Source organism: Crocuta crocuta, unplaced genomic scaffold (assembly GCF_008692635.1).
Source record: "Crocuta crocuta isolate KB4526 unplaced genomic scaffold, BGI_CrCroc_1.0 scaffold127, whole genome shotgun sequence".
Classification (NCBI taxonomy): domain Eukaryota; kingdom Metazoa; phylum Chordata; class Mammalia; order Carnivora; family Hyaenidae; genus Crocuta; species Crocuta crocuta.
In genome coordinates this window covers 12084385-12111545 of record NW_027532008.1, presented here as the reverse complement: position 1 = coordinate 12111545, position 27161 = coordinate 12084385, and the positions used below count along the sequence as shown (strand labels likewise).

At 54.0% G+C, this 27161-nt stretch overlaps 1 protein-coding gene across 1 annotated transcript in view; it reads left to right on the top strand.

The window, feature by feature from the left end:
• KAZN (kazrin, periplakin interacting protein) overlaps positions 1-26955 on the top strand; it is a 308786-nt gene extending 281831 nt beyond the window's left edge. Inside the window, exons 9-15 of the mRNA XM_077775559.1 lie at positions 4667-4872; positions 5361-5479; positions 13541-13772; positions 15765-15866; positions 16399-16565; positions 21641-21755; positions 23820-26955. Coding sequence (XP_077631685.1) covers positions 4667-4872; positions 5361-5479; positions 13541-13772; positions 15765-15866; positions 16399-16565; positions 21641-21755; positions 23820-23984 — 1106 coding nt within the window. The 3' untranslated portion in view covers positions 23985-26955. The remainder of the gene's footprint in view (positions 1-4666; positions 4873-5360; positions 5480-13540; positions 13773-15764; positions 15867-16398; positions 16566-21640; positions 21756-23819) is intronic.
• The last annotated feature ends 206 nt before the right edge of the window (positions 26956-27161 follow it).

Sequence of the window (27161 nt, the reverse complement as noted above, 5' to 3'; positions counted from 1 at the left end):
TTTCAGAGCTTCTGCTCCAGGAACTCAGGGGTGGGCTCCTAGAATCTGCATTGCTAACAGGTTCCCATGTGCTCCTGATTATGCTGGCCCAGGAACCCGACTTTGAGAACCACTGAACCAAAAGCAGAGAAATCAGATGCTTCACTTCCAGACCGACAGAAGCGGGGAAACACAGTGAGAAAAGAAAGAAAACCTTCCATCTAATCTAGCTCAGACCAGTAAAAATAAATAGCATACGAGCCACACATGTAATTTTAGACTTTCTAGCAGGCCCACTAAGAAGTAAAAAGAAACAGGTGACATGAATTTTTAATAATATATCTGATTTACCCCAATATACCCCCAATATTATTGTTTCAACGTGTGGTCAATATAAAAATTACTGAGATTACTTCTTTCTTTGGACAAAGTCTTCAAAACTCAGGGTGTATTTTATACTGTAGACACTTCTCAGTGTGGACGAGCCGGATTACAGGCCTCGAAAGCCACGTGTGGCTTGTAGCTACCATACCAGAGCCGGTATAGGCTGTAAGTGACATGAACTTGCAGAGGACAGAGGCCCCCACCCAGCCCCTGAGCACCCGCTGACTGTTGGACACTGAGCTGAGCACTTCGTATGTATGGTACTTCACCTCATTAGTCCCACGTAGGCCTGTGAGATTAGATCATCCCATTTCATAGATGGTAAAAATGAGGCTGAGAACATTCAAGACCCTTCTCCAAGATCACCTGGCTGGTAAGCCGAAGAGCCGGCATTCAAACCCAGGTCTCTCGTACCCCAAGGCCAACCTCAGAACCTCAAGTTTTCTGTAAAGGATTTTCTGTAACAAGCCAGGAAGTTAATATCTTAGTCCATCAGGCGGGAGGAGGTAGAACCTCTTCTTCCAGAGCCACCCCGGGCCTCCCCGTGTTCAGAAGGTTCCGGACTGACTGCCTCTTGGCAATGCCTCCTCAGACCCTCCCAGGGGCTCGGCCGGCCTCTCTAACTCACTGCCTAACTATAAATGTGAGTTATTCCCACTCTCAGGCTGAGACAGAGGGGAAATAAAATCTAGGATTGATGGAATCCTGAACATAAAATCTGGCACCGTAAGGCCTGCATTTGGGAAAGTGCCTTTAATTAATGGCTTATGACCCCAAAGACACCCCCCTCCTCAGTCCTGCGGTGTCGCCTTGGATCTCAGTCCTGGGTGCCAAGGCAGGGAGAGGGGGAAGGAGATGGGGGGGGGGGGCGGGCTGTGAATAGCTGTCTTTTTTCAGAAATCAAAACGTGTGGTTTGCTCGTAGGAGCCCGGCTCGGCCTCTGGCGTTCCTGGAGCCAGGCCGCCATAAGGAATGTGAGTTGAAAAGCCAGCTCCTGTCACAGGTCTGAGGCCCCTTAGCCACAGAATGACCCGCGCACATTCACACGCTCAGGAAAACACGCACGCATGATGGGGGAGGGGGTTCTTTCTCTCTTTGTCCGCTTACCTGTGGGTCCCTCTCCACTCTCCGCTCATTCTCTCCTTCCTCCTGTTTATCGCTTTGTTTTTCTGTGACACTATCTCTCTCCTCTTGAGTTCTCTCTCTGTTACTGCCTGCCTTCCCCTTCCTCCCTCCTTCCCATGCTCCTTTGTTGCCTTTATTTGGGGAGGCCTAGCCAAACACCGCCCACCTGGCCACCGGATAGACAAACCCACCCCTCCCCTCCCAGGGAGCCCGCCCTCCCACGTGCACCAGGCCCGGGTCCATCTGGGACGATGCATTTCAGGTGGGCTTGACACCAAGCGGGATCCTATATGCACCTGAGCTGAACCCAAGCCACGTTTCATCCCAGGAAGGCAAACTCAGGGAGGGGGCCCTTTATTACCAACAAGAATTAACCTGGACCCCGTGCCTACGATAGCTTCATATTCAGAATTTATAATAGCCATTAACCTCGGAGGTAGATACTATTCTTCTTATACCCATTTTATAGACGGGGAAACTGAGACTTGAAGAGGTAAAGAAATTTGCCCAAAGCCGAGGTCTGTTCAACTCCAAAGCCTCGTCTCTTTCCACAGGCCTGGTCCAAATGGACAACACGGGCGGTGTCTTGGAATTTCGGGTAACCAGACAGGGTGACGTGTGTCTCTCATCTTCCCAGAAGCACGTGACCCAGACTAGACTCGGCCACAGGCACAAGGCGGTGGCTCTCAGCCCTCCAGGCCAGGGGAAGACACCCTGCTTGTGTGCCAGGGGCCAACACTTACACGACCCAATCAGAAAGACTTCCGTGCAAGCCAAAGCTGTCCTCGGGAGCCGGGGACCAGCAAGGGACACGGAGGCGGGAGCAGGCTGCGCTCTCACCAGGCAGAAGCTTGGGGCCCCCAGCCGGGCCGCTGCAGGAGGAGCTGTGTTTCCGCATTCCCGGGCGCCATGGCAACATGTGCCCAGCCTGGTGACCCGCACAGAGCTCTGTGCCCATCTGTTGTTTCCCTGGGGGCAGGGCTGAGGCCTTCCATCCCCCTGAGGCAGGAGACAGAATGTTTCTGTAGCTTCTCAAACCTCACCCATCCGGCACAGTCACTGAGTCCCCTGAGCAGCCCAGGAGAGGAGGCGGGGGGCAGGGAGCAGCATCACGCCGACCTCACAGAGATAGAAACTGAGGCACAAGGCCTGTCTGCCCACCCTGAGTTAGGTCGCTCTGCCCAGCGCCCTGTGGGACCAGGGGTAACGTCTCCCTGGCCAGCAGCTGTGGGCTCCCAGGGGCTCCTGGCTGGGCAATTCGAGGCCCCCCGGTGTCGGGGAGAGAAGTCCCCACGCAGCTGGATGCGGGCATAGTCACCAAGCGGATGCAGCTGTTTCCAAAGAGTTTAAATGGCAGGGACGGGGGGAGAGGGGGAGAAACTGGGGGGAGCAGCCTTGTAACTTGAACAAGATTTCTGGGCTTGTTTTTCAATTTCAGAAATAATATAGTGAATGCAGGAAATATGGGAACCAGGAAAGTATGCACACATGCAAATCCTCTTGCACACTCACGCGTGCACGTTCACACACACACACACGCACAATTAACGCATCACCCCTTTCCAGACGCAGGCTTTTAACACTTATCCAACTAATATTTTATACGTATAAATGTATAAATATACATATATGCACATAATTATAGTTACACATTATATAATCATATGTATATGATTATATGTGACTAAATGTCTCATTTTAAAAATACAATGGTGAGGGGGGCAGTGCCTGGGTGGCTCAGTCGGTTAAGCGTCCGACTTCAGCTCAGGTCATGATCTCATGGTTGTGGGTTCGAGCCCCGTATTGAGCTCTGTGCTGACGGCTCAGAGCCTGGAGCCTGTTTCAATTCTGTGTCTCCTTCTCTCTCTGCCTCTCCCCCACTCATGCTCTGTCTCTCCCTTTCTCTCCCAAATAGATAAACATTTAAAAACACACAGTGAGGCTTATGTTGGACCTGTTGTCTTTTTCACTCCGCAATGGATTATGAGCATCATCCCATGTCAAAAATATTCTCCAGCGACAGATTCCTTATCAATGACATATATTCCAATATATGAAGGTGGCATCATTCATTCAGATAAATCCCCATCAATAACCATTTATAGTTTCCTATTTTTTTTAATTTTTCCAATTTTTGTTAGCATCTTAAGCATGTTCATTATGAAACGCTGATGATACACAAAAGCGTAGAAGAGAGAAGTAGCCCATCCTTCCCGGCACCCACGCTCAGGAACTGTAAACATCTGTGTCACTTCACACACATTGTTTCTACCATGTGTCCGATTTGGCGGATAAGCATTTTTTTACATCCTTACGATAATTTATAATGTACCAGGCTTATTTTTTTTCATGCTTGTCATTTCTCGTGGTATTGAGTTTGTTTGGGTGTTGATTTAACCCTGCTTTCGAGAAGGAGACTCTTTCCCCTCTCGGCCGAGTCTGTGTACGCTGAACTTGGCCTGTTCATCAGGTGGCGGTGTAGCTGAGCATGGATTGAGCAGTGGGGCCGGGAGATACTGGCACGCTGATATTTTTCTCCAGGAGGGGCTATTCCAGAAACAGGGTGAGGGGTGAGGGGTTAGGCAGGGAGCTCAGGCTCCATTTATCCCAAGAAAACAAATCACCCCCTGGCCGAGAGGTGATGGCCACCGTGCTGTGTACACTAGCGAAAAATGGGGAACAATCCATGGCCACCAACAGGAGGCAGGCGAGAGAAAGTAGAATGCATCCTCTGATGAATCCTGTGCAGTCAGAAGCTGCCACCGATCTCTGCTGAGACGGAAAGACGCCCTCCACGGTGTAAATGAGAACAGTGTATTACAGAATGGAGCACGTTGTGTCTGCGCGTGGGTCTGTGTGTGTTTATAAGCGTGGGCATTTGTGTAACCCAAAGAATATTTAACTAAACACTAACAGCTGCTGTCTCTGGGTGGCGTGGGATTTGGGGCGATTTTCACTTTCTGTTTTATTTTCATTCTTTTCTGGATTAAGTTTTTAAAATTCTTTTCTTCTGTGGGGTGGGGAGGGACAGATTGCTTTTGTCATGGGGGAGGGGCAGCAAAACAAAACAAGCCTTTTTGCTTTTGCAAAGAAGAAACGCAAGAGAAGACATCCCTGCCCTCCTCCTCCACCCTGGGAGTGCAGACCCTGAGAGGGCGGGGACAGCCTGCCCAGTNAGACTCGGACAGCCAGTGCAGCCCCACGCGCCAGAGCCTCAGCCTGTCGGAGGGCGAGGAGCAGATGGACCGGCTGCAGCAGGTGGAGCTGGTCAGGACCACCCCCATGTCCCACTGGAAGGCCGGCACCGTCCAGGCGTGGCTGGAGGTGGTCATGGCCATGCCCATGTACGTCAAGGCGTGTGCAGAGAACGTCAAGAGCGGGAAGGTAGGGCACCTGCGGGATCGCGGTGGAAGCCTCCTCGCCCTCCCATGAGCCTCACAGACCCAAAGCTGGCCTGCTCCACTCACCATCACCCGCATCCCATCCCGGGGTGAGGGGCAGATGTGTTCTAGGAGCCAGCTGGACTGGGTTCAGGCTCCAGGGTCCCCAGTAAATCATCGTGTCTCCCCAGCAAGGCACAGAGCCCTCTGAGCGTGCCCTCCCCTCCCCGTACCTGGCTGAAGGGGAGGTGGGGACCCGACCGGGGGCCTCTTTGGCCAGGATGTGACTCTCACCTCCTGGAGCTGTGCTACTGCTACCGAGTGCTCTGCAGAGAAGGATGGGCAAGGGGACGGGTGGTGGGAGGGTCCAGCCTCGCCCCTGCAGGCCCCTCCAGGCCTCTGCCGCGCAGCCAGCAGCAGGTCCTGGGAGCCTCGGGTGCCCACCCCAACCCCCCCTTCTGGGCACTCAGGCCTCGCCTCCCTGGGGAGCAGGTGCTGCTGAGCCTGAGTGATGAGGACCTGGAGCTGGGCCTGGGAGTGTGCAGCTCCCTGCATCGGCGCAAGCTCCGGCTGGCCATCGAGGACTACCGCGACGCCGAGGCGGGCCGGAGGTGGGTCGGCCCTCCGGGCACCCTGCCTGGGCTGGGCTCCTGGGAGAAGGGAGAAAAGTCCGCCGTGAGACCTCCAGATCCCACAGTGGGGGCAAACAGGCAATGTAGGCTGGGCCAGGGAGGGGGGGGCGCGGTGTGCCCGGGAATGCCACTGGCCAGGGATGGGGGTGGTGCGGTGTGCCCGGGAATGCCATGGCCTGAGGGGCCAGCCTCACTCTAGTCCCGCTCTGGGCCAGCCCTCCCCTTAGAAAGATAGAGATACAGGGAATCAGCGAGGCCCCTGTGATCTCCGCAGCCAGGGCTCCAGTACCTCCTCTCTCTCCGAGGTCCAGCCCGAGCAGGTCTGGGAATTCGGCCAGCATGTCTGCTCTGCCTCCTTCCCAACCCCCAGCCCCACCATTCCAGGGTGAGGAATGATGGCATAAGGCAGGGAGAAGCAGAATGGGACAGAGGAGACATAGACGTAAAGGGCTTATTTTTTTTAAGTTTATTTATTTATTTTGAGAGAGACTGTGTGTGGGGGGGAGGGGCAGAGAAAGAGGGAGACAGAGAACCTCAAGCAGGCTCCACACTGTCAGCACAGAGGCCGATACGGGGCTCAAACTCACGAAACCGTGAGATCCTGACCTGAGCCGAAACCAAGAGTCAGACGCTTAACTGACTGAGCCCCCGGGCGCCCCAATGAAGGGCTTTACTGCAGTCTCTGCGCACAGGATTGGGGCCGGCTGGACGGGGGCTCCTTTAGCAAGCACCCCTGGGAACGGCCCGAGGTCCCTCTCCTCAGGTGTGGCCTGCTCCCACTGGCTTCCCCTCCACGCACCCCGTCTTTGCCCTAGCCCCTGCCTGCCTACCTCCTGACCTTTTGTGAGCAGGACGTGTCGGGGAGCTCATTCACCAGGCAGCTCCCGGGAAATCAGGACACCCCCCTTCAATCCTCAGCGTGCGGAGGGGAAGAAAGAGCCAGCGTAGTAAATCTGACACTTTCTGTTTTGCATAATTATCTCCTTCGCTGGTTTCCCCATCATTTTTGTGCAGTTAATTAATCAAACCTGGTGGTGTGTGCTATTATTTGCAGAAGCAGCTTTGTGGATTAAAAAGTGCGGGGGGTTAGGGCTCGGGCTGGTTTGGAAGCAGGAGACCAGATGCCTGGGTGTCCTGGGGAGGGGCCCGTGGCGTGATTCCCAGGCGGCAGGGAGTACGTCTGAGATCGGATCAGAAACTCACAGCAACTCACAGCAAGCAAAGCACAAAGCCGAAGGGCTTGTCAGCAAGTCAGGACCCTGGGGGTGGAAGACAGGCCTGGGGGTGGAAGATGGGGCGGAGAAGCAGTGTGGGGCAGGGGCGGGGAGTGGCGGACAGGAGCCTGCTTTCCTGGCGCTTCCCCTCCAGAGGGTTTCACAAGCACCTCACACTCACCACCCCCTTCTAACCAGCGCCTCCCCCACACGCTCACCAGCCTCCACCACCCCAGCTGGGGACGCCTCCTGCGCCCTTGTCCCCTCCCAATGTGGTCGGTGAGCGCTGGCCATTGACAGGGCGGGGCTGCCTGCTTCACCTGGAGAAAACGTGGGATCGCTGCCCAAGCTCCCCCAAAATGGGACTGACCCCCCCAAGAGCCTCTAGGAACCAAGATTCTCTGGTATCTGGAAAGGGATGGATACACATAGCAGCCAGATGTGAGCAGAGTCTGAAAAATCCAGACGGCTGCGATCGCGACTTTCCGAGGACCTTGCGTCCCAGAACTAAACACCCCCAGGGCCTCCCGCGGGAGGGGCTCCTTCCCTGTGGAATTCTGGCCTGTATCTGACTTGCCGTGACCTTGCTCTTGCCACCTGTGAAGTGAAGGGAGTTAAATTAGACAGCGGTTCTTTTAACTTTCAGAGACCAAGGCCACTTTGAGAGTCTAGTAAAAGCAGTTGACACTTGCCCCAGAAGAGATCTACCAAATTTCACAACTTTGTGTCCTGGGACCCTTTGACTCCCTCACGAAACTTTTAGGGGCCCGTGAACTCTAGGATAAGAACCCCAGTGAAGTTATCTTCAAGAACACATCCTGTGTGGCTTTGGCCATGACATTACCCTCTCTGGGCCTGGCTCCCCTTATCTCTAAAATACACCAGTCGCCTTATGGACATGATTTTATTTACCCATCACCACATCCATGTGTGATAGACATTCTTGCCCCCATTTTAAAGACAGAGAATGTGAGGCCCAGAGAAATGGGTGCAGTTACATTTCAAATACCTAGCTTTGAGACCAATCCCCTTTCCATTATCCTACATTGCCTCAACGTTAACAACCTTGACCGTCCCTACTACACTTACTTGTGGAACACGGAATGTGCCCCAGACTCTGTGCTAAGAGTTTCACACTCTCTTGTCTCTTCCAGCCCTCACGACATCTGTGAGGCAAACATGATTAGTCCCATTTTACAGATGAGGAAACTGGGGCACAGAGAGGCAAGGTCCCTGAGCTAAAGGTAATAGAGCTAGAATGGCCTCGTGTTTTCAGTGTGGAATAATGACCCAGATGATATCTAAATTCTGTGCCCAAACTCGGATTTCAGGGTTTAATTTAGCCCCAGCTTGGGGGCGGGGACAGTGTCAAATTTTATAAAACATCTGAATTACTTTTAAAGTCATGCCATTTTGTTCAACTCGGGCACTTACAATAGCTCAAACCAACAGCCGGGAAAGTGTTGCCAAGCTGAGGCCCCATGGGGACAACTTTAATGAAAAGGGAACCGTTTTGAAGGGCAAGAGTGCATTAATCGGCAGCATGTGGATGGATATTGCTGGCTATAAATGGCTTCTCTCCAGTAGGTTCCGCCATGCACCCCTCCCAACACACCACCCTACGTCTTGCTGCACCACTGATTCGCTGAGCAAACCCTCGCTCAGGAGAGGAGGGCTTCTGTCCCCGTCAGGGACAACCCTGGCCCCATGGCATCCGCTGAGGAGGGCTGGGAGCTCTGACTCCTGCCCTGGTCAGGGGACCCAGAGAGGCCTGGGAAGGGCCACCCCGCCCTGGGGTGCTGAGAGGGCGTCAGCCAGGGACTTTGTCTCCCTAGAGGGGAACTTGGGCCGGAAGTTTGCAGTTCATCTGGTGGCTCAGTCGGTTAAGCATCTGACTTCAGCTCAGGTCACTATCTCACGGTTCATGGGTTTGAGCCCCGTGTCGGGCTCTGTGCTGACAGCTCGGAGCCTGGAGCCTGCTTCCAATTCTGTCTCCCTCTCTCTCTGCTCCTTGCCAGCTCGTGCTCTGTCTCTCTCAAAAAAATGAATGAACGTTAAAAAAAATAACTTTTTTAAACATGTGCAGTTCAGGAGCTCCGTCCTGGGCAACTTCCTGGTAGACAGGAGCCAGTGCCCCGCTCACCCAGCCTTGCTTTGTCTCCGATGCACTGGATTGTAGAACAGAAGCTGTTGGCCGTGAACTCTGAGGCAGGTGGGGAGCCTCGGTGTTTGGAGTTATGCCACACCCGCTCCCACCCTCCAGAAGCTGGCGGTGGGGTGGGCCACTGGCCAGACGAACAGCAGGGTGACGAGGACGGGGCGGGGATGCCCAGGGGCCTCTGGACACTGAGAAGGGCTCTGACCGAGCGCGAGGGGCCGGGAAGCCTTCCGGGGGAGCGAGAACACAGCAGAGTCCTGTAGGAGTCAGGCGTGGGGGTGGAGAACAGCCTGGAGACCCCGAGGTCCCGGCCTCGGCAAGCAGAGCCCAGTGGTCCTGGGGGGCTGAGGGGCAGGAGAAGGCAGAGTAAAGCTGGGAACACCCCCACCCCTTCCTTTTCTTGGCCGACTTTCCAGTGAAGCACCTGCCGGGTGTCGAGCGCTGGGCTGGCTCGTCAGCAGATCAGTCTCTGTGCTCAGATGAGTTAATTCTTGAAGTTCCATGTGTAATTAGTGCTTTGCAGGAAATACTTAGAGGCAGAGCAGCAGGCCAGGGGAGCAACTCCAGACAAAACGGTCAGAGGAAGCTTGTGCTGGGAGGTGAGGAGGGAGCCACGGGCAAGGCCAGAAGGAAATGGGTCCAGGGAAGAGCCAGCACCCCCACCCGATGGGGCCAAGAGCTCAGGGCATCCGGGTGCCCCTGAGCCTGTGGCCGGCGTGGGAGAGGAGGCCAGACCTTGCTGGGCAGCTCCGGTGACTCCTGATGTTATGCCTGCAAAGGGGAAACCACAAGTGTTTTCTTATTTTGCCCTGTTTCCTTTATATCTACCTTTTGTTCCTTTCCCCGCTCTTTTACTGACTTTTTATTGATTAGATGTTCCTACTGCGAGCTTATGAGCTACTCTTTTTTGTTTTATTTTTGTTTCTCTGCAGTTTCTAATACACATACTTAGCTTACACTGTCTGACTTCAGATAATATTATACAACTTTGTGTCTAGATGAAGGTGCTTTCTTCTCCTGCCTTTGTGCTATTGTTTTCCTGCGTTTTTATTTATCTGGACTATATGTTTCCGTAATACATTGTTACTATATTTCTTTTAAACTGTCCATTATTGTAGATTTAAGGAGATTCGCAAATGAGAAAAATATTGACCCAGATAGTTATCATTTCTAGTGATTGTCATTCTTAGAAAAATTTTTGTGTTGTGGTAAAGTACACATATTTTCCATCTTAGCCATTTTTAAGTGCACAATTCAGTGGTATAAAATACATTCACATTGCCATGCAGCCATCACCACCATCTACATCCAAGACTCTTTTCATCTTATACCACTGAAACTGTATGCTCACAATAACACAATAAACACAAACTCCCTGTTCTCCTCTCCTCCCAGTATAATGGCAACCATACTTCTACTTACTGCCTTTATGGTTTTGACTACTCTCAGTACCTCATACGGTATTTGTCTTCCTGTGCCTGGCTTACGTCACTCAGTATCATGTCCTAAAGAGTCATCCATACTGTAGCATGTATCAAATTTTCCTTTCTTTTTAAAGCTGAATAATATTTCACTGTGTATATATAGCACATTTTGCTTATCCATTCCTCTCTTAGTAGACACTTGGTGGCTTCTAATGGAATTTCTGGATCATATGATAATTCTATGTTTAATTTTTTGAGGAACCACCATACTGTTTTCCACAGTGGTGACACCACTTTAGATCCTCACCAACAGCACACAAGGGTTCTGATTTCACCACATCCCCAACAACACTTGTTTTCTGGGTTTGTTTTTTTTAGCCACCCAAATGGGTATGAAGTGGTATCTCTTTGTAGTGAAATTTCCATTTCCCTAGTGTTGAGTGATGGGCATCTTTTTGTGTGTTTATTGGCTACTTGTATGTCATCTTTGGAGAAATGCCTATTCAATTAATTTTTTTTTGTTTTATTTATTTCTGAGAGAGAGAGAGGGAGGGAGGGAGGGAGAGAGAGAGTGTGAACAGGGGAGGGTCAAAGAGATAGGGAGACACAGAATCTGAAAAAGGCCCCAGGCTCTGAGCCGGCAGTCAGCACAGAGCCCAACGCGGGGCTCGAACCCACAAACCGTGAGATCATGACCTGAGCCAAAGTCGGCTGCTTAACCGACTGAGCCACCCAGGCGCCCCGAGAAATGCCTATTCAAGTCATCTGCCTATTTCTGAGTCTGGTGGTTTTCTATTGTGACTTTTAGGAGATTTTCTCTTTATTTTTTCGTATGGGCCAAGTTTCCATAGAGTTACCATTTTCTTTCCTCTTGAAGAAAGTCCGTCAGCATTTCCTGCAGTTTATTCTTCTGATGATAAATTCCCCCAATTTTGTTTTTTAAAAAGTCTTTGTTTCTCCCTCATTTCTTAAATAAACTTTAACTTTTTAGAGCAGTTTCAGTTTCACAGCAAAATTGAAGGGAAAGTACAGAGATTTCCCATAGACCCCCTGCCCCCACACCTTCCCCATAATCCACATCTCCCAGCAGACGGACCATTTGCTACAGCTGATAAACCTGCACTGACACATCACAATCATCCAAAGTCCATAGTTTACGTTAGAGTTCGCTGCTGGCGTTGTACATTCTGTGGGTTTGGACAAACATCTGATGATATGCATCCATCATTACAGAATCATACTGAATAATTTCACTGCCCTCAAAAGCCCCTGTGCCCACCGATCCATCCCTCCCTCTTCCTAACCCCTGGCGACCACTACTGCTCTTTTCACTGTCTCCGTAGTTTTGCCTTTCCCAGAATGCCATAGAGTTGAAATCATACAATATGTAGCCCTTTCAGATTGGCTCCTTTCACTTAGTAATGTGCATAGAAGGTTCTTCCATGGGAAGGTTTTAAGCAGAGAAGGGACCTGACCTGACTGATGTTTTTAAAAGACCATCTGGCCACTACAGGGAAAAGTGGATTAGAAGGGGCCGAGCACGTGGCGGGAGAAGTAAGGAGGCAATTGCAGGGATCTGTGCCAGAGGTGGTGGTAGACTGAGCCCAGAAAAGGAGAAAAGGGGACAGACACACTGACCAGAGTGACTGATAGACCCGGCGGGGGAAGGGAGAGGATAGCAAGTGAGGACCAGGAGCTGGGTGATGGCGGGGAACGAGGAAGAGCTGGGAAAGAGGTCAAGGCTTCTCATTTGGGGCCCATTAAATGTGAGATGCTGACGGTTAGGAAATGCCAAGAGAGCAGTTAGTAAGAGGCCGGGTCTCAGAAGACAGGAGAGGGGAGACGAGAACTTGGGAGTCCTCATTTACAGATGTAATCCAGAGCCCTGGAAATGGCACCATCAGGGAACAGAGAGCCCGGGGGAGAAGGAAGAAGGAAAGAAAGGGGCCATGAGAGGAGCGAAGACGTGCCCATTATGTGGCAGCATCCATCCCGAGCACAGCGGTCAGTAGCTGCTCCGCACGTATCGGTTCGATGAAGGAAGGACAGTGGCTGCTGCCCTGGGGAGGGCCTGGGGAGGGCTCAGCTGGAGCAGGGCGGAGACCAGCTGGAGGGCAGAGCCCAGGGACAGACGGGGTCGCCCTGAGTGGCAGTGCAGAGTGGAAAGGAGGAAGGTGAGTCAGGTGGGAGTGAAAATCCCACCCAGGTCCCCAGCTTCAGTGGCTGGTAGCGCAGCTCTTAGAGACGGGTGCACAGGGAAGGGGCTGGAAAGCGGCTGAGGGGCTTTCCATCTGGGGGAGAGGGGAGGATGCTGGTCTCAATCCCAGACCTGGGGAGGAGGGCGGTGTCGCTCTGTGAGCCCATATTTCCCTAGCACGTCCTGATCCCTTCGTAGTGAATACCCACCCCGGGCAGCCCGGGGGGTCATCTCTCAAGTCCCTCGCTAGGTGGGATGTGCTGTTCTCATTCCTTCTGTGAGGCTGCCACCGTGTGGCGATCAGGGGAATGACAGCTGAGGGGACCTCTTGGCCAGGAGCCTCCACCTTGTTACCCGTTTGGGAAGTATTCCTTGTGCACCTACTACGTGTGCGGCACTGAGCTAGGGTCTGTGTGGGACGCAGAGAATCTGAGATACAGCTGTGAGGCGAGAGGGCTTGGAATGGGCAGACGGGGGTTTTAATTCTGCCTCCAAGACATGCCACAGTGTGACCTTGGGGAGAGACGGCCCGGGCCGTGGCTTCGCAGGTTCAGGGATTCTGTAGAGGGACGTTCCCGGGGGAGTGTGCCCAGGGGCAGGCTGAGGATGCTGAGGGCACCCAGAGGTGCTGCCTCCCAGCGCCCACGTCGCTGCTGCTCCGCCACCGTCCCCTCCACGCAGTGTGTCCGAATACACTCCCTTCTCTTCTCCTCTTCCCTTGTCCACCTCTCTGTCGATCCTTTTTCTGTTCTTTGGGGCTCGCTCTCCGTTTCCCTGTGTCTGCCTGTCTTTCTGTCCATCTCTGTCTCCTCCCACCCCCCTGTATCCACCTCTCTCCTCACCCCTGCTTTGTCTCTTTCTTCCTGTCTCTTCACTCCATCCCGTTTCCTGTCCATCTCCCTGGTTTCTCGGTCCCCCTCACTACCCCACCCTGCTATCCCCCCCATCGTCATCTCTGCCCATCGCCGCCCCGTGTCTTCCCGTCCCTCTCTTCCTGGCACCTGTCCCCCACCCATCCCCCTTCCCGGCCATGTCTCTCCTCGCCAGCCTGTCCAAAGCCGCTGACCTGGACCATCACTGGGTGGCCAAGGCCTGGCTGAACGACATCGGCCTGTGCCAGTACTCTCAGGCCTTCCAAAACCACCTGGTCGACGGGCGAATGCTGCTCTCCCTGATGAAGCGGGACCTGGAGAAGCACCTGAACGTGTCCAAGAAGTTCCACCAGGTCAGCATCCTGCTGGGGATCGAGCTGCTGCACCAAGTGAACTTCAACAGGGAGGTGAGGACCGGGGCAGGTGGGGGGGGGCCCTTCTACAGCTCTTCTTTCCACACTGGTCCCCACTTCGGTCCATCCAACGATCTGCCCATCCATCATCCATCAGCACACGCACCCATCCACCTAGCCACCCATGCACCCATCCACACATGCACCCATCCACCTAGCCATCTGTGCACCCATCCACACATGCACCCATCCACCTAGCCATCTGTGCACCCATCCATACATGCACCCATCCACACATGCACCCATCCACCTAGCCATCTGTGCACCCATCCACACATGCACCCATCCACATGTGCACCCATCCACCTAGCCACCCGTGCACCCATCCACACATGCACCCAACAACACGTGCACCCATACACCTAGCCACCCGTGCACCCATCCACACGTGCACCCATCCACCTAGCCACCCGTGCACCCATCCACACATGCACCCAATCACACATGCACCCATCCACCTAGCCACCCGTGCACCCATCCACACATGCACCCATTCACACATGCACCCATCCACCTAGCCACCCGTGCACCCATCCACACATGCACCCATCCACACATGCACCCATCCACCTAGCCACCCGTGCACCCATCCACACATCCATCCATCCATCCACCTAGCTCAATGCACCTATCCGCACACACCTGTCCACCCCTTCCTCACTCCCTCCCTTCTTCCAACAACTGCTTATTGGGCATGGGTCAGGCCCGGTACCCAATTCAGAGGAAGTGGGGCACCCTCATGCTGCAGGAGCTCACTGCTGAGCAGGGTGAACCACACAGAAGCTGGTGCCCCGATACCATGGAAAGTTGCCCCAGTGAGGGAAGTCCAGGGCTTTATGAAAATCCAAAGGAGTATCTTTCAGAAGAATCAGAGAAGGCTTCCTAGAGATAGTGACAGATGAACTCAAGTCTGAGAGAGGAATTTCAGGGATCACTCAGTGAGAGATGTGAAGGGAAAGCAACCCAGCAGAGGGAACAGCACAAGCAGAAGCCCAGAGGACAGATGTGTGGCAGCAGCAGAACTGAGAATCCTGTGTGGTCCCGGTATTGGGTCGGAGGTGGGGGAGTGAACAGGAAGGCCAGGTGGGTCCCGGAGACCAGCGGGGAGAGTCAGAGTTTGGACTCTGAGTGCTCCCTCCCTTCATTCGGAGCCGTGCCAAGCCAGACAGCACAGGGCATCTGCTGCAGCTCCCCCGGGACCCCAATATCCCTGAGGGAGGGGCCCTAGTCTGCAGGGTGGGGTCCGTCCAGGTGGTTTACTTTTGCTAGAGTCATGTCAGAGCACAAGCAGCTGGGGGTCAGGAGGAGAGGATAGAGGAGGGAGCTGTCCACTTCAACCCTTGGCACACGCCGACTGCAGGGACCTGCGGCACAGGCCTCGGTCCCCCGGAGCCCCAGTCTGGTGAAGGAGGCGGATGCACAGGAAGATGGTGAGAGTCGAGTGTGGACACGAGCATGGCGCACTGGGCTGCTCCGGGCACGTTGGAGAACTCCACGGGCTGCCAGGGGCGGAATCCACGTGTCCACCATGAGCCCAGGAGTCCTATCCTGGGGGCCAGTCCCCCCAAGGGGGCTTACTAAAGGGGACCAGGCTGATCCCTCTGCAGGTGGCCATGAGTGACGTTTTATGCCAGGGTGACACTCGTTGCCCCCAGGGGCTGGGTGGACCCATGAGAGACCTAGCCCCTCACGGAAGGGCCACGTCACTGGGCACCCACTCCGTGTCAGGAGGTGGGGGCCTGGGGTACAAACCTAGGCAGCTGCGGGGTCTCACTCAGCCCTCCGCCCCAGAAGCAGGCTTCTCCCCATTTCCCAGGATGAAAGGCCAAGCCCCAGCCTGACGTGGCCAGAGAAGCTGGGGCTCGCCGGCCAGAACTTCTCCCTGTACCGCACACCAGGGTCCCCCCACACAGTGCACACTCGCTCCCTGTGATCTGTGCGTGGTTCCCCCCCAAACCAGCTGACCCGCTGTCCTCCCCACACCAGGCCCTCCAGGAGCGCCGCGCCCGCTGCGAAACACAGAACATAGACCCCGTGGTCTGGACCAACCAGCGGGTGCACAAGTGGGTGCGGGACATTGACCTGAAGGTGAGAGGTGGGGGTGCGCTGGGGGTGACTCGCAGGCATACGCAAATCCCACGCACGTTTGTGTGTCCGCGTTGTGGGAGTGGGGTGTCTGCCCAGGCGGGTGAGAATGCCTGCCTCCTGTCGCTCCAGAGGAGGGGGCGCTCACCCCGCCCCTGCCGCAGGACCCCCATCAATGATGCCTTCCTCATAGCAGGCGTGGGGAGGCTGGGCTGTCCCTGAAGCTGGGGTCGGGGTGGATCTGAGCTCCTCTTCTCACTGAACAAGTATTTACGGGCTGCCTGCCACAGCCTGGGGGTGTCAGTGACAAAATCGTCTTGGTGACCGTCTTCATGGCCCCTAAAGGAGTGAGGGGCTCCCCCTCGGGCTTTAACTAACTGGTCCCCAGGGGGACAAGCCTTTGCTGTAGGGGACATGTCCCCACTTGCAGCTGAGGGCACCTCAGGCCAGCAGGGCAGGCTCAGGACAGCAGGGTGGCCCTCTCAGCCCGGCAGGGCAGCCCCCCAGGCTAACCAGCCCCGCGCTTTGCCCTCAGGAGTACGCAGACAACCTGACCAACAGCGGCATCCACGGTGCCGTGTTGGTGCTGGAGCCCACGTTCAACGCCGAGGCCATGGCCACTGCCCTGGGCATCCCGAGCGGGAAGCACATTCTCCGGAGGCACCTGGCGGAGGAGATGAGCGCCATCTTCCACCCGGCCAGGTGAGTGAGGGCTGCTGGCCCCGCTCTGGGGCTTAGGAAGCAGCAGATCCCGACCTCCCCACGGCCCCTCACTTCCTGTAACCCCCTTCTCCCCTACCACACGGTAGCCTCCCTTTACACATAGGAGCCCGAGGCTCAGAGAAGCAAAGTGCTTTAGCGGGAAGGTCACAGTCGACAAAGAGGTAGAGGAGTGGTCAGGTCTTGAATGAAGTGTGTGGTGAAACCTCGACCCTCCCCCGCCGCCCCCGGCACTTAGGAAGGGACAGTGAACAGCACAGGTGTCAGGAAAGACCCTGCGAGGGTGGGGTGTGAGCTGGGGAGGATTCACACTGGCCGGAGAGGTCAAGGTGGCCGCTTCAGGCAGGGAGAGCTGTGGAGACAGAGGTTTGGGGGCAGCGGTGAGCATACTGATGGTGTTGATGGTCCCGGGGTCAGGCCGTGTCGGCCCGCCCACCCCACTCTCCTCACCTGAAAAGTGACCAGAGAATAGGCACCTGGACAGATGACCTAGCCCCCCCAGTGGGTTCTCTCCATGAAATAATTACCGTTACGCTAAGGTGTATTGGACACTTGCTATGGACACTAATGTTCTCCTCGTGACAACACAAAGAAATCAGTGTCACTATCCCTCCTTTGAAAATGGAAAAACTTGTTCAAAGAAGCCAAGGTCGTTGCCCCAGGTCACACAGCTAGTAAGTAGCACAGCCAGATTTGCCCTTTGTTCTATTAATATGACATTGGCTGATTTCCATACCTTGGAAAGCGTGCATTCCTAGGATAAAGCCCACTTGATCGTGGTGTATATTCCTTTTTATATGTTGCTGGGAGAAGTTTGCTAACATTTGCAGGAGAATTTTTTGCATCTATATTTATATATTTTTTATTTTTTTTTATTTTTTTATTTTTTATTTTTTTTAATTTTTTTTTAATGTTTTATTTATTTCTAGGAGAGAGAGAGAGACAGCGTGAGCAGGGGAGGGTCAGAGAGAGAGGGAGTCACAGACTGAAACAGGCTCCAGGCTCTGAGCTGGCAGTCAGCACAGAGCCCGACGCGGGGCTCGAACCCACGAACCGCGAGATCATGACCCAAGCGAAAGTCGGACGCTCAACCGACTAAGCCACCCAGGCGCCCCTATATATTTTTTAAACTGTTTTTGAAGTTTATTTATTTTTGAGAGAGAGAGAGAGCGCACAAGTGAGGGAGGAGGAGAGAGAGAGGGAGGCACAGAATCGGAAGCAGGCTCCAGCTCTGAACTGTCAGCACAGAGCCCAGCGTGGGGCTTGAACTCAGACTGGAAGATCATGACCTGAGCCGACGTCGTACGCTCAACCGACTGAGCCACCCAGGCGCCCCTGAGCTCAGATTTGAATCGGAGACTCTCTGAGTCCGAACCCTGAGTGCTGAACCCCCAAACCACATGAAGGCCCAGGAAGCAGCTGGGCCACACCCCGTGTTATGCAGGTGGAGACGCTGAGGCTCGGGGGAGCGGGGGAGGGAGCTGTATATTAGTAGCAAGAGTCCAGAAGTCCTGAGGTGCCCTTCCCCATCAGCAGGCTAACACTCAAGCAGTTCTCAAAGTGTGATCCATGGGCCCCCACAACAAAATCATCGGCACCCTTGTGAAATGCAGATCCCTGGCCCTAACTCAGAGCTGCAGGGCCACTGTCTGCCGGCAAAGCCGAGGAATCCACAGTTTGAGCACCTTGAGATAGTTCCATGGAGACCAAAGTTTGACAAGAACTGTGTTCCATGAGCCACAAATCAACAGGTGCGGGAAAAAGGGTTTTCTCCTACGAATTGTCACCTTCCCTGACCTCCCTTCTGGAGCACTGTGACCTGTAATGGCCTTAATACATGCTGAGGCCTGAAGGGGCGGCACCAGCTAAACATTAGCAGCCATTTGTGTGTCTGATTAAACCCTTGACCACTCCTGGGTAACAGGTGGATTTAGAGGACTATCCAAGATTTGGGGAACAGGGAACTGGGGAAGTTTCTGGTGGGACACAAATAGGGTGGGTTCCATGCTGTTGACAGGCCAAGGACTCCCTTAAGAATGAGATGAAAGTGGGGCGCCTGGGGCGCTCAGTCGGTTAAGTGTCCGACTTCGGCTCAGGTCATGATCTCGCGGTTCGTGGGTTCGAGCCCCGCGTCGGGGTCTGTGCTGAATGACAGCTCAGAGCCTGGAGCCTGTTTCAGAGCCTGTGACTCCCTCTCTCTCTGCCCCTCCCCTGCTCACGCTGTCTCTCTCTCTCTCTCAAAAAATAAATAAACATTAAATAAATTTTTCAAGAATGGGACGAAAGCAGTCTTTCTGGTATCAGGATAAGGAAGAGGAAAGTAGGCTCTTCCTCCTTATTTTTTGGGCGAGGGGTCTGAGCTGCAGCCCAGACCCCGGGCCCGCCTCCCTGCTGTCACCTCTGCATAGTGCTGCTTCCTTACGTGTGGCCCGTGCCCGTGCACGTGGCCCGTGGCTTCCTGTTGGTGGCCCGTGCATCGGGTCTCCGCGTGGCATTTGGGAACCCTTTGCTGAGAACATGCCACAGGCCAGGGGAAGAGACTTCAGCCAGCTCGGGGGAAGCAGAACTTCATGAGTTTCTAAGAAATTCTAGAGAGCACTGCCTGCTGGTGCCAGAGTCCCCAGCTAAGCCAGACACTGGTGGAGACGTGACCCCCCGGGCACAGGGTGAGATGTGTGGGACGTTCTGATGGGTTTGTAGTAACCAAGATCCTCAGGCTTTGCCCCGGGGCACCTCTGCGGTGGCCCAAGCATGAAGCTGCCCTGCCCACTGCCCTCCCTCCCTCTGTCCTTCTGCGCTGACTTTAGCCTTCCGGAGAGAGAGGGGGCAGGGCACGTGGTGCTGGCCCTTTGGGATGTGTCCTTCTGGAATAGTCTGATGGGGTAGGAGGATTCAAATGGAGAAACATTTGAGTGCCTGGGTGGCTCGGTCGGTTAAGTGACTGATTTCAGCTCAAGTCACGATCTCACGGTTTGTGAGTTCAAGCCCCGAGTCGGGCTCTGTGCTGACAGCTCAGAGCCTGGAGCCTGCTTCAGATTCTGTATCTCCCTCGCTCGCTCTTTCTCTCTCTCCCTCTGCTCTTCGCCTGCTCGTGCACTCTCTCTCTCTCTCAAAAATAAACATTTAAAAATTAAAATTAGGTCCATTTCTGAATCAGGAAGGACGTTGGGTTTGAGGTTGGCGTTGAGGAGAATAACTACCATGACTTCCGGTGCTTTGATGAAACCTCAGATGCGAGGCCTTCTGGCCAAGCGCCTGCGATTTCATATTGTTGGAGCATTCGCTGTGTCCCTGGGGGTTGCAGCTTTCTATAAGTTTGCTGTGGCCAAACCAGAAAGAAGGCATATGCAGATTTCTACAGAAATTATGATTCCATGAAAGATTTTGAGGAGATGAGGAAGGCTGGTAACTTTCAGAGTGCAAAGTGATTTTGGAGTGTAAAGAATTTCTTTGGGTTGAGTTCCATGGAAGTTTGTCACTAACCTGTGTTCCTGAACTATGAGACATGAATGTTGGGTTATGCAATAGTTTCTCTTGATAAATAAACTAACAGATAATGTAAAAAAAAAAAATTAAAATTAAAAGAAACATCCCTGACCATTGAATAGCTACCAAGGACTAACCTGAGACTCCGTCCCAGATTGAACCCAAGACTCGTGGGGACCAGGTGACGTAAGTTATCATCAGCAAAGTTCTGTCTCATCCCTTATTTTGTCTGATCCTCGTCCACAAGGAGGAAGCTGAATGACAAGGGATCATTGTCCCATTTTTTAAGTTTATTTTTTATTTATTTTGAGAGAGAGGTAGAGAGCAAGGAGGGGAGGGGTAGAGAGAGAAGGAGACAGAATCCTGAGCAGGCTCTGAGCTGTCAGCACAGAGCCCGACTCAGGAATCAAACTCACAAACCTGGAGATCATGACCTGAGTTGAAATCCAGAGTTGGACACTTAACTGACTGTGCCACCCAGGTGCCCCTGATTGTCACTCCATCTTCTGGGTAAGAAAACTAGCTTCGGAGAAGTACAGTGACTTCCATAAGAGTAGCCAGTGGCCACGCCAGCATCTCCCACCCAGGACCCAGTGCCCTTCCACCATGCGGGGAAGTGTACGGGGGTGCTGACGAGCCCCTGCCCCCACCCCTAGCATCCCCAGAGGCCCTGCGACCACGTAGATAGGAGGGGCCAGGAGGCTCAGAGTGCATCGGGAGATTGTGGCCACCCCATCCACGGCGTGTGGCCATGGAGTCGGGGAACATTAGCTCCCTCGCCTGACTCCAGGGGGGCACGTTCACAGAGTTACTAAGTCCCAGCATGACATCTTCCTCCCAGCTGCCTCCTGTCGCCGTGACGAGGCACACACCGAGCGAGCAGTGTCTGGCACCATCTGGCGGCATCTGCTCTGACACGCACATCCTGCTTCTCCTGATAAACCCCTGTCTAGCCCCAACTCTGTGTCAGTCCTCTGTGAGTTACAGATCCCGAGAAATAAATCAGTGGACAGAGTTCGAGCCCCACGTCGGGCTCTGTGCCGACAGCTCAGAGCCTGGAGCCTGCTTCCGATTCTGTGTCTCCCTCTCTCTCGGCCCCTCCCCTGTTCATGCTCTGCCTCTCTCTCAAAAATAAACTAAACATTTAAAAAAGCATACAACTCTGTTCTTAGAGCAAGAAAGCAGGCTTAGACAGCATGTAAACTAATGGACATAACTGTCTTCCAATAAAACTTTATTTGCAGAATCAGCCAGCAGGTGCAGTTTGCCAGATCCTATTCTGACAGAAGCCTTCAGCGCTTTAACACACAGAAGGGCGTACCAGGGTCACTTCAGTCAACAAGTCACTGTGAAGTGGGGTGGGGGAGACACAGATCTCAAGTGCATGGTGGGGCAAATTTTCCTGATGCTTCAGATTCACTCGTAAAGTGCTTAGCACTGGGTGGCACACAGAAGGAACGCAGTAAATTGCAGCTGTCCCGGTCATCGTCACCCGTGAGAGTGTGTGTGTCTCTGGGTGATGGTGGCTGACGGGGTCCCCCACTGCTGACGCAGGACGTGTCTCTCCCCAGCTCCTCAGGCATCCGGGAGGCTGAGCGTTTCGGAACACCCCCCGGGAGGGCCTCCAGCATCACCCGGGCCGGGAAGGAGGAGAACAGCGGCGGCATCAAGTACAAGACTGGCCGGGTAAGTGGCTTGATGCCTTCACCAGTGAGTCCTGCAGCCAGGGGAGGGTCTTTTTGTCATCCAGACCCGTGATGCCCCCTCCTAACTCCTCTCTTCGCTTGTGGAGGGGGACCGATGGGCCAGGTCACAGATACAGACAGAAAAGAGGAAGTCACCTTCAACTGACCTGTGTGATGCTTAAGCGGCCCCCACCCCCACCCACCCCCCAAGGCTCAGAGCGGCAGCTCAAAGCACAGGTCTCACCCGCCTGCCTCAGAATCACCAGCAGTTGCTTAACAGGCAGATTCTGGGACCCACCCAGGCCTCCTAAATGTTTATTTATTTATTGAGAGAGAGAGAGAGAGAGAAAGCATGTGTGGGCAGAGGCAGAGAGAGAAAGAGACAGAGGATCCCAAGCAGGCTCTGTGCTCTCAGCTCAGAACCCGATGCGGGGCTCAAACTCACCAACCATGAAATCATGACCTGAACCAAAATCAAGAGTCGGACACTTAACCGACTAAGCCACCCAGGCGCCCCCCACCTGGGCCTCCTAAAACCAAGGGCCTCTGGGGTGAGGGGAAACCAGTGGGGTCCATGCACCCCAGACTCTGAGAGCCACTGATTAGCTCCTGAACTCCAACGATCTGACCGGGAGCGGCAGATCGGCCTCTGGTGTATGGAAGCATGTGCGGTTTGGATCAGTTCACATAGGCTCAGACTGACCCAGATTCCTAAACGGAAGTGTGTGTAGACACAGATGGCAGAAGTGGATAGTCCAAGAATTCTTCCATTCATTCAGCAAACACGTTTTGGATGCGCATTGTGTTTTCGGCACCAGCCTGAGCATGAATGGGGCCAAGCGTGAATAAATTCCCTCCCTTACTCTTACGGTGCTCTCAGTGTAGAACGGGGTGGAAATGGGTCTGGCGGGGAGGGGCAAAAACCTCACTCTTTATGTATCAAGCACAGGTGTATACACGATACATGAGCAGAAACACAGAGAGTTTCTGCCCTGTGTGAGAATTCTGTGGTGTGAGGATTTCATGGTAGCAGTGGGATTAGAAGGAAAATGTCTGAATGGCTCTTTTTTAAAGTTGGCAACATTGGGGCGCCTGAGTGGCTCAGTCGGTTGAGCGTCCGACTTCGGCTCAGGTCACAATTTCACAGTCCATGAGTTCGAGCCCCACATCGGGCTCTGTGCTGACAGCTCAGAGCCTGGAGCCTGCTTCAGATTCTGGGTCTCCCTCTCTCTCTGCTCTTCCCCAGCTTGCTCTCTGTCTCTCAAAAATCAATAAATATTTTAAAAAATTAACAAATTTAAAATAAATAAATAAAATAAAGTTGGCAACATTGAACTAAAGGTCGAGAAACACTAGACTAGAAACAAAGGCAGTCGAGGAAATAAATAGCTACAAAGCACCATGAGGATGATTATAATAGAGATTCATTCAAAATAAGAGATAAATATACACTGAGGGGCTGCTGCGGAAGGTAATAATAGCTACTGCCCTTTGCCAACACCTTGCTGTGTGCTTCACAGATCCGATTTCTACTCTTTGTGACAGCTCTGGGAGAAAAGAACTGCTATTCCCACCCTGAAGCTGAGAAAACTGAGGCTCAGAGAGGGCAGGTGACTCATCCAAGGTCACACAGCTGGGAAGTGGCAAAGCAGGGATCCAGCCCCTAGCTATGAGTCTCCGTAATGCATACCCTTTCTGCCGCACCAGGAGGTGCTAGAATATTTCTTCCCGACTTGGGAATGCGGTCAGACTTCACGCCCATGCTCAGACATTCCCTCCTCTCCTATTAAACCCATCCTCCATTCTCCTCCTGCTGAGGAGGGAGGTGGGAGACATTTGAGGACAATCAGACTATATTTGTCCTCACCCTTGGCAACCAACCAGTTCCCTCCGTTGGGAACACAAAGCTCTTGCCTAGGGTTGAACAGCAGGAAGCACACAGAGAGGCTAGACAACTTGCTTAAGGTCTAACAGTCGTTAGAATGGGGGACCCTCCCCCCATTTTCCAGATCCCAAAACACTCCATTCCTTTTTTTTCTCTGACCTTTCATTTCTCTCTTCTCAGCTGCCCCTGGGGAAGATAGGAAGGGGCTTTAGCAGCAAAGACCCCGATTTTCATGATGACTATGGCTCTCTTCAAAACGAAGACTGTGGAGACGATGACCCCCAGGGCAGGCCAGAGCAGTGCCGTCTGGAAGGCTACAACGGCCTCGAGGTCACCAATGTGTAAGGGACGGACGCCCCACCGGCTCCGACACAGTCACAGCCACGGAGGAAGGGTACCAGATGCTGTCACCACTGTACATAGTGGCCGCAGGCAAAGATGCTCCTCCCCCGGGGAAAATCCCGGCAGACTGTCGCAGTTTCAGGCAGGAGCTCAGGAACAAGAGGGCACCAGCCTGCGCCTTGAGCGGCTTGCAGACCTTCCTGCTCAGGGGAAGGACNCCCCGCCCCGCCTCTCTATCCCCAGGCCCCACCTCAGAGGGACTGTCAGCCCCTGAGCAGGCCAGCTGGTCCCCGGAGCCTTGAACTGAGCTGCCGCAAGTACCCTCCGAGGAAGCGCAGGTGGGACTCCAGCCGGACACACAGCGCCCAGCACGGGCAGTGCCAGGGGCCAGCACATGGGCAGGACCCGACGGCTCGTGGGCCCTTCCCAGCCAGCCTGGGGGGGCTCTTGGGTCCAGCACCTGCATCCCCCATAACCGAGAACTCGGCTTCGGGTTTGGCTCCCTGACTCTCTCTCTTGGGAGAATGCAAAACGGGGCGGCCATGCCCTCCCACCCTAACAGCCACGTGTCACGTGGGGGAGGACATGTACAAGAGCTACTCGCCTTCCCCCACAGCGGCTACACCCCAGGGAGGGAGGCAAGTGATCCGCGCGGGGGCGGGGCTTAGCAGCAGCGTTTCCACTAATCACAGATTTCCTGTCATCAGGACAGAGGGTATCTAAGATCCAGGAGATTGACTTGGATTCATGACGACCAAGCTGGACAGTGGGTTTGGGATTGGGGGCAGAGAAATGCTTGTCATGTAACCCAACCAACCTGTGCTGTGATGTCTCCGTCACCTAAAGCAGAGGCGCGTCACCAACGCCCTCCTTGAGCTGAATCTTACAGAGCAAAGCCGTCAACGTGGTGGAGAGACGCCCCCGCCCTTCTCCCGACTCTGCCACTGTTTTCCTCTGTGGCTTCTTCCCAGGGGCCTCACCTCTCTGTGCCTCAGCATCCTCATCTACAACACTTCCCGCTTCCTCCCCAGGGATACCGTGAGAATTAACACTTGCTAATGTCTGTAACACGCTTTGTAACCTCTCAGGAGACAGACAGGTGGAAAGGAACGGGGACAGACGGGACCTCGGATTTCCCACTGACGGCACAGGACTGACATTGAACTGTTTCTCTCTCCGATGGCGTTCTGGCTGGAACAATGCGCAAAAGGAGGAAAGGAGTGCTTAATGTTCAGACTCTAGAGCCCCCAGTAGGGCTTGACCAAAAAGAGAGGGGAGGGAAAAAAGTCCACAGACAGAGCCCTTGAAAACCAGTCTGATCCAAGTGTTCAGGCTTGAGTCTGTTGACCACAGCACTGAGTGATGATTTGGGAGGGACAGAATGCACTGGAATTCTACTGACACTTTGATTGTCAAAGCGAATCAGTTGTTTAGGACCACAATGCTCGACCACCATGGAAGCCTTTCACACTAGAGTCAAAGAGAGGTCTGAATTTCCAAGACATGAATGGCTGTCAACCTCCAGGAACCGTCAAAGCACACATTCTTCAACCCAATGAACTATTTCCTCTCATGGGAAAAGCCTAAACTGAGGCCCGATGAACTTGACAATGACTCCTCCCCAGTGCCGAAGAGCATGGTTTCCTCTCTGATCTCAAGATAAGCACAGCTTCACTTGTCCATGGAAACCAAGCGCCTACCCCGCGGACAGGCAGGTGGCCCTCCGTTCATCTGATGTTTAGCCTTCTAGGGTCACATTTCCGATTCGGTGTCCTGAGGGATGAGGGTCTCGTATCTAAGGTGGCTTTGCTGAGGTTCCAAACTCCAGTATCTTCGTGACATTCGGCCACACCTGGGGCCTGAAGCTGCAGCCTGCAGCCCGGAGGGGGAAGTAGTAAAACCCCTTCTGACCTGATGCCATAGGTCACTCCCACGCCAGCATCCAGGCTGAGTGACCCAGAACCCCAGGATCCGCCTCTTGGGAAGCAGCAAACCAGGCAGGAAATTCTTCCCCTGGGTGGGCAAGGATGGCACCCAGGCGCCTGTGTGCAGCTCCGATTATTTGAAGCCAACGTCCACCGGAGTTGTGGGAAAGGAGGCTTACATTTCCCTCCCCCAATCCATCCCCCTGGTGACAGTTCGGGGATGGCATTGCCCAAAAACGTGCAGCCTTGGGCCAGCAGGCCTGGGCCGATGCAGACAACCTCGGAAGCCCCTTTCAGCCCAAATGGTACCTTAATAGCACATTCTCTCCTACCCGATGCTCCAGTCCTTGGCAGCCAGGTGGGCGTTCGGAATGGGCTTTTCAACACGAGGACAGGTCGGTTGATAAATGAACAACTTCCACACACAGACTAGTCAGGTGCAGCTTTGTCTGCTGGAAAAATCCCAAGTGTCAACCCTGCCTCCGGGTGGGCAGGACAGCGGGTGCAGAAAGACTTAGCAGAGAGATTCTGGGGGCTAAGTGACTAAAGCAGGCAGGGTGGCCCCCTGCGGAACGGGGACCTGCCTCATCCTGTCCAAAGCTCCTGAACTGCGTGGTCGTGGAGGGTGATGTGGCTTCTGGACCTGGGGCAGTCTGAATGTGCTTCTTTGAGTGGCATCATCTGTACCCATGGGGGCTGCCCCCTAAAAAGGGGTGGTTGGTGCCAGAGGCTGGGGAGAAGCAGAGCCGGCAGAGGTGCCCCAGATCTCTCCCAGAAGCTGAGGACCAGGGCCATGAGAAGACACCTGCCCCGGGAGCCTGGGTGGCTCAGTCGTTAAGCGTCTAGCTCTTAGTTTGGGCTCAAGTCATGATCTCGCGGTCGTGGGATGGAGCCCTGCATGAGGCTCTATGCCGACAGCACGGAGCCTGCTTGGAATTCTCTCTCCTCTCCCTGCCCCTCCCCTGCTTTCTGTCCGTCTGTCTGTTTCTCTCTCTCTCCCTCCCTTCTTCTCTCTTTCTCAAAATAAATAAACTTAAAAAAAAAAAAAATAGGCACCTGCCCAGTGGACTCAGCTTTCTGACCTCAGACACCTCTGAAAGGCCCCTTTGTCCTTAGCCGGGCAGAACCTTCCTCCTGGAAGTCTGTCTGTCTGTCTGTCTGTCAGCATCACAGTCACCCACCCACTGGGGCCCAGGCTGCAGGAGGCCGGGAGAGGCCGCATGAAAACCTGGACTGATGAAGAGAAGGGGAAGGC